General features: G+C 34.0%; 1 protein-coding gene across 1 annotated transcript in view; it reads left to right on the top strand.

Moving 5' to 3' along the window:
• Nucleotides 1-307: 307 nt before the first annotated feature.
• Nucleotides 308-7705, top strand: part of LOC149803201 (ADP-ribosylhydrolase ARH1-like) — a 60337-nt gene continuing 52939 nt past the window's right edge. Inside the window, exons 1-3 of the mRNA XM_089952820.1 lie at nucleotides 308-478; nucleotides 4898-5110; nucleotides 7401-7454. Of these exons, the coding sequence (XP_089808946.1) occupies nucleotides 4900-5110; nucleotides 7401-7454 (265 nt within the window). The 5' untranslated portion in view covers nucleotides 308-478; nucleotides 4898-4899. The remainder of the gene's footprint in view (nucleotides 479-4897; nucleotides 5111-7400; nucleotides 7455-7705) is intronic.

Here is a 7705-nt window from a genome sequence, read left to right as displayed (position 1 = left end):
TTTCCTACAGCAACACTAGGAATGGGCAATTGTTGTTGACACGTGACTATATGACCTCTGATATCATTGATATGTAGGTTGCAAGATTTGTATAGCCATGTGACTCGAAATGCAAATGGACAGATCCAGGTCAAATTTCAGCAACGATGTACTTTCGTCTTGTCTGTCAGCGGATTAAAGATCTAACAAATGTTATTCTCGCGATATTTGAGAAAAATAAATCATATTATTATCGATTTCATGCAGGTGTATCTCGATGAAAGGTCGTTCAAATTTGCTAGGCCGGCTACTAAGCAGCTACCCTATGCCGAAACCAAATGGTGTGGTGTCGGCGAATTCCAACTTTTCGATAGGCAGTGTACTCTGACCCTACACCCCAACATCAATGTCCAAATATCAAAAGCGGGGTGGCAAGCGTCAGATGAAGCTCGGACTAAACTGTAGGCTACAGTACATGTTGTTGTGTTACAGAAATAATGTACGTATATACAGATAATATTTTGAGCAGGAGAATGTCGCCTTACCAACTGTGGTTGTAAATGGTATTTGCTTTTTAATATAAAAAATGTCTCAACTTAAATTTCAATATTTTATTTTGTCACCTGTCAGTATGTTAATAGTGATCTGTATACAGTACAAGATTTTGTCAAAACACATCATAGTCTGGCAAAATAAAATGCGTTTGAGAGGTGTCGAGAGAGCAATTGTTGATTGAGGACTGGTAATGATAGGATAACTAGGTTATAAGAATGTATATTTGTCGGTAAAACGCCACCTTGAGAAAATCAAATCGATAACTGCATCAAACTCAATTCATACTGCATTTTCTTTTTTTGACAATAGCTTTAGTTGAAAATGTGAAGAATTTACCTGATAGGAGGAAATGTAAGGAATTTTGTACTTGCAGATATGGAGTATAGGACCAATGACTTTATAAGGTAGTACATAGCAGACATCAAAATATTCCAACTACATAGTCTGAGTCTTTACACCTTGTTTTTGATTCAGGTTCAGTCTGTGATAATATATATAAAGTTGGATCCAAGCAACTTATCAATTTATTAATGCACATAGATGATGTTTTTAAGTTGAGAAGACCCTGTGGTAAAAACGGCATTCCAGCAGAGATGGGTTGTGAAAAGTATATGAATGTTTTCAGAACATTGTAATTATTTGGTGAAGTTTTTGAAAATAGCACAGAATAGATTGTTTGTCCTAATGGGAGTTTATTAAAATATATTTGCATATTAGCATTTGTCATAATGTAATCTAGGTACAACCAGCAGTTATATTTAATTGCATTTTATAATTTCAGATGTGCTAATTGGAAGTCATCATTGCAAAAGTACTTGGTGATTTAAAGTGATTTAATGAACCTTAATATATTTTTTGTAAGGTTAGCTGCAGTGTGAAAATTTATAGTGATGTATAGCACTGGGCATCATGCTGCAGGCATGTGGCATCATGTCTCAACAGTCTTGCTATCCTGACACCAGGCTGACCAGTTCTATCACTAACCTCGTAATGCTGAGTACCAATTGAGGCAGTTGCTAGTACATTTTTAGAAGTCTTTGGTATTACGTGGCCAGAGTTTGAACCCACAGCCTCTCTCATTCGAGGTTTTGACCACTTAGGCAGCCAGAGTGGACCTTTTCTTTAATGAAATGGATTTGACTAATCACATTTGGCCTAATGTTATCAGACAAATCTGTTTTGTTAAAGGAAGTTTACCACCTTTGGCATTCCTCAGCTACCACCATTATTCATTTGAAATGGGATGCAACATTTCTATTCACCCAAGAATAAAATGTCAGCACTATATATTGTTTATTCAGACTATACAGACTGATTGAAGTCTGCAGATTTACTGATATCATTCCAAACTGTTGTTGATAGGCCCCTTCATTTGATGCGGAACAGCTTTTCTAAAGGATTATTCGTAACATGCTCTCATGAATTGTGACAATCTTTGATGGCCGGACAAAATGGTACGGACAAAATGTTAAGTGGACAAATTGGTATGGATAAAAGGGTGCGAACCAAATGGTACGGACAAAATGGTATGGGACAAAATAGTACTAGGATTAAATGATATAGACAAAATGGTATGGATAAAGTGTTGCAGACAAAACGGTATGGGAAAAAACGGGATAAAATGGTACATATATTAGAATTTCGCTTGCTAATGAAGATAATAATTTCCTAAAATCATAATAAAATTTAATTTTTATACACTTATTAAAATATTCACGCTTCCATAAACTAACTGAAAAAGATACCAATACTAATGATTTTTATTAAATTCGTGTAACTTCGGAAATGTTGATTGTATTTTATAAAAAGAACTCAAGTGAAACCTGATTTCGCGCTTGTCACGCGTCTTCTTGCTGTAGCATTTATTCCAAAAGATAGCTTCATAGAAGTCTTCGAAATTCTGACCGCAGATCCAGCATACCGAGAAATTGAAGTAATACGTGATTACACGGAGGACAACTTCATCGGAAGACAAAGGAGAGGAAGAAGAGGTCCACCAAGATTCGCAATTAAGCTGTGGAACCAATATTCTAGAGTTACCGATAACCTACATCGCAGCAACAATGCACTAGAGGGTTGGCACAATGTTTTTAACAAAGTTGTTGGTTTTGCTCATCCGACCGTCACAAAATTGGCGCGAAAAATACAACAGGAGCAGCATAGCACTCAACTTCATCGTCGTCAACTGGAACTGGGAAGAACAACCGGAAAGAAGAAGAAAACATATGTTCGCATCAACGAAGCACTTCACACCATATTCGTCGATTATAATAACCGAGATCCGGTTACATATTCGGGAGATATTGCTAGAGTGATCAATATAAATGTTATCCGAGTGCGACTAGGTTAAAACAAGTTTGACCTCATATGATAAATTTTATTTGAGTATGCCTTGGATGTGTGGCATTTTTTTAGTTTATTTTTTCTATTTCTAAAATATTGTATAGTAGTCAGAGGTTTTGTACTTCTCTGTTGTCATGTACCTTTAAGTTTGTGCTTTATTTTTCTTTAATTGCTTTTTTATTTTAAAATTTTTCAAAAAATTGTTTGTATAGGTAATTATTATAAATCATCTATGGTCAGTTCACAATAGCAGCCTATTAATGTTATTTAGTAAAAACTTGTCTGTTTTCTTTTACATTTCATATTAATAAAATTGTAGTTGTACCATTTTGTCTGTACCATTTAATACTAGTACCATTTTGTTCCATACCATTTTGTCCGTAACCTTTTGTCCGCACTATTTTATCCATACCAATTTGTCCAATACCATTATGTCCACTTAACATTTTGTCCATACCATTTTGTCCACTACCATTTTGTCCTAGTACCCAATCATTCTATGACCATTTGTTGTGCCCATTCAGTTGCTGCTGAATCCTACTAACTGACTGTCAGAATGAACATGGCTTTCACTTCATTTTTTGGCTCCACTGATCATAGATCAGAAGAATTGGTATGATGCCTATTGTCTGTCATCCAGAATCCATCTTCTGGTATCCGTCATTATGTTATCACATGATTCTTATAACTTACTTATCCCAAACTACTTCAAGGATTGCCATGCAATGTTATACACTCAATCATCCTAAGGTCTAATTGGTCCTAAATAAAAACTGTGCCACTCAGACATCCAGTATGGTTTCCTCAACAGTCATCTTGAAAATTGTATCATTACTCCTCTTTTGATAGTTATATCATCATGGGTTTTCTCTTAAACACTTCTTATAATGTCTGTTTGGTTCTAAATGAAAATGACACCAACCAGACAGCCAGTAAGGCCACCATTGCAACCATTTTGAAAATCTTGTTTTAGCTATTAATACTGAACAAAACATCATGACAACATGGGGTTCTCACCACAGGACTTCTTAAGAAGCCTAGATGATCCAAAATAAAATGAAAATGGTTCAGCTTGGACGTTCAATATGTCTGCCATCTTAAAAATCTTGTTATTGCTACTCCTGAATGGACGGTCATATCAACATGTGGACTTCACTAAGACTTCTTATGATGCTACTGGTTCTGTTCAGACATCCAGTATAGCCAGCAAAAGCCAAACATCCATGTTTTATTATAAACAAAAGGTTACCTGAGTTGGGTTTTGTTGTGTGTAATTGGCATCAATGAGAAGTATAAAAAAAACTGTAAAAATCTCAAGTTTATTTGACATGACATTAAGGAATTTGTTATGTAGCCTGTCACTAGTTCAGTGTATCTTGTGCCATATAACATCTGCTCTTTCAATAATGTCATATCTAATTTTAAGTTCACTAATAATACATAAATCTTTATGCTTTCATATTTTGCACTCAGATCTATGTAATGGAAATAATTGAGATTGATTTTCCTGCAATACTACACAATAGTGCATTATTTCCATCCACTCAAAAGATCTTTATGAATGTAGATACCAACCACCTGGATCAATTTGTATACATTTATATGTTATTTGAAATTATGACCATAGAAATCCTAACTGATAATGGAAAACATGTATCTGGTGGTGTACAAGTGTATGATGTGATATACTTTGTCCCATGGCTTTCTTAAATTCTGTCATATTTTTATTATTAATCAGTTAGGGTGCTTTACTACATATTGTTACCCCCTTAACATAATATTGCCTGATTCTACTTTGCAAATTAAAGGCTGTTTTCTTTATTATCTTAATCTATAGTTGTTTACCTAATATTAGACATTTATAGTTAGTTTTTCAAAGTATGGCATTTCCTGTAGATTTAACAACTGAAGTTGTAAAGTAACATGTGAGATTTCTTGTTTTCGTCAGTCAAAGGTTAAGTTTATGATGTTCTTTGCCACTCAAAATTTTGACATAGACTTTTAATTTTTGGAAACAAAGATATGAGAATGGACACAGAAGAGCTCCCTCAAGCGTCAGTCAATAAGCAAATGCTCCCTCTGCTTCAAGAGCGCTATGAGGCATCCATGGTTCTAAGTGGAGCTGGTGATGCACTGGGATACAAGAATGGAGAGTGGGAATTTTGCCAGTTGGGGAAAATAATACATGATCAACTAGAGCAGATGGGAGGTATAGAGAATGTGACAGTCACATGTAAGTACTGTAGCTACACAATACACGAAAGTCTTGCTGCTAATTTGTCTAAGCAGTGGGTTGCGTTTACCAAAATTACTCTATATTTTGGAATAGGAAAAATACCTAACATTGTTTCAAAAGTTAGAAATCTAAAGAATTTCACATGTGAAATTTGCTCACAAGCTTTGGAAAATGAGATATTGCCAACACCAACATCTTCCTAATGCCATCCCTGATTGGAAATAATATTTCAGTCTTCGATCAGAATATGATAAATCCTTTATTCTTTCTTTGGCTTTTTTCTACCATGCTTTTGTACAGACAATCTTGAAGACACGAGTAAACAAGAAAAGGATAAACAATGGGACTTACTCTCACCTATGTGAACATCACCTTAACTTGATTGCCAATACTGCACTTGAAAATAATAATTCAAATTGGTTATTTAAATTTAAAGGTCACCTTGTCAATTTAAAAGTTCTTTAAAACTTAATTTTCATGTCCCTGATAGAATTATTCTGCTTGCAACAGTTGTCAGTGTCATCTTTTATTACTGAAAAGCCATTTTAAATGATGTCATCATCCTTGTCTGCATATAGTAAACAAGCAATGCCAAGATTGTTGTTCTCAAGATGATGAAATATAATTACTTGCTGGGTAGTGTTTCTGTTAGACTTAGTATGTGTTTAACTGTATGAAATATAATTACTTGTTGGGTAGTGTTTCTGTTAGACTAAGTTTGGATTTAACTGTATGAAATACAATTACTTGTTGGGTAGTGTTTCTGTTAGACTTAGTATAGGTTTAACTGTATGAAATACAGTTACTTGTTAGGTAGTGTTTCTATTAGACCAGGTATAGATTTAATTGTATGAAATACAATTACTTCTTGGGTAGTGTTCCTGTTAGACTAAGCATAGGTTTAACTGTATGAAATACAATTAATTCTTGTGTAGTGTTTCTGTTAGACTTAATTTGGGTCTAACTGTATGAAATACAATTACTTGTTTGGTAGTGTTTCTGTTAGACCAGGTATAGATTTAACTGTATGAAATACAATTAATTCTTGTGTAGTGTTTCTGTTAGACTTAGTTTGGGTTTAACTGTATGAAATAAAATTACTTGTTTGGTAGTGTTTCTGTTAGGCTAAGTATAGATTTAACTGTATGAAATACAATTACTTGTTGGATATATTTGAAGATTACTTTGAATAATACTACTACAATGTTAATTTTCCCTAAAAAATATTACTTTGATATTTAATCAAATGTAGTATGCATCAGAGATGAGTTCAGTGATCTGGTATAAATGATTTCAGGTTCAAGGTCAAGGGCCATAACAAGGAATTGTTTACTGCTTTTATAGGTATTTTGTGGACTTGTTAATCAAAACATGATGTATTAATACAAACACAAACAAATAGTTTTCTTACCAGATTTGTATGATGGATTTGGTCAAGAATGTCAAGAGGTGGTTTCAGTATCCAGCAGTTGAAAAGAAGAGACTTATCATCTGAGTTGAAAATTGAACAACTAATGCAAGATTTCAACAGAAAATATCAGTTTTGCAATGTAAATTTGAGTCATACCAAATCCGTACTTTTGTTTATCCATCTTTGTGTAACCATGAAAAACCATCTGTATAATGTACACAAATTGATACATATTGTTAGCCTGCAGTGGTTACTGTATATATCTGTGTATAGGTTGAGTCCAGATGCAAATAAAGACCCTGATTTGCCATCACATAATACTCCTGCAGATCAGTCTATATTTTTTGTTGTACTGATTATCTTTGACAAACTGCATAGACCCATATCAGCCAGTATGCTATGGCAGATTTGAGGTTTTGAGCAGTGTGCATGCAGTTGGACTCAACTTACGTGAGTATATACTGTACCACTTGCTTTTGAAACTTGCAAGCCAGGATTTCATACAAGAAACTGGTATATGCTCAGGTTTGTTGTTATATATCTATATATTCATTTACATCATAAGGTAATTAATATGTATAGCTGTATCTAGGCTTCAAAACTTTTTCTGGTGCGAAATATTTAAATAAATGTATCTTATCAGCTGTGAAATTTGAACCAAAGTTGTACTTAAGTAATTTTTGGCCTGTCGTGTAACAAGTGACAACAGCATTTTTAAAATAATCTTGTTGTTCACAGTGGTGTTGTGGATAACTGACAGAAAATAAAATTACACTTAACCCAGTTCATTGTAATTATTTGCAAAACTAAGAAATGAATAGCCTCACAAATTCACACTATCTTACAATTGTTAATTCAAGTTCATTTATTTTTCAGTGCCAGATTGGATGGTCAGTGATGATACGGTTATGCATCTAGCAACTGCTGATGGTAAGATTGTCACCAGATACGAGTCACAAGTATCTTATGGAAACATTTGATATTTATTTTTGATGAGGGTCGATGAAAATAGGTGTAATTTTATTTGGTTCATATACATTAGAAAACTTTTTATCTCTAGTGTCTACAGTGATATTAAGTGGCAATATTTTCTGTTGCAGTATACTGGATCAGTATACCTTTCTCATTAGCTCTCTTTACCAGTACTAGGTAGCTGACTTTATAGTGGATGTTATTCGGAT

This window comes from Sinohyriopsis cumingii, chromosome 3, assembly GCF_028554795.1.
Source record: "Sinohyriopsis cumingii isolate HCF-2022 chromosome 3, ASM2855479v2, whole genome shotgun sequence".
NCBI classification, from domain to species: Eukaryota; Metazoa; Mollusca; class Bivalvia; order Unionida; family Unionidae; genus Sinohyriopsis; species Sinohyriopsis cumingii.
This window is presented reverse-complemented; position numbering and strand designations above follow the sequence as displayed.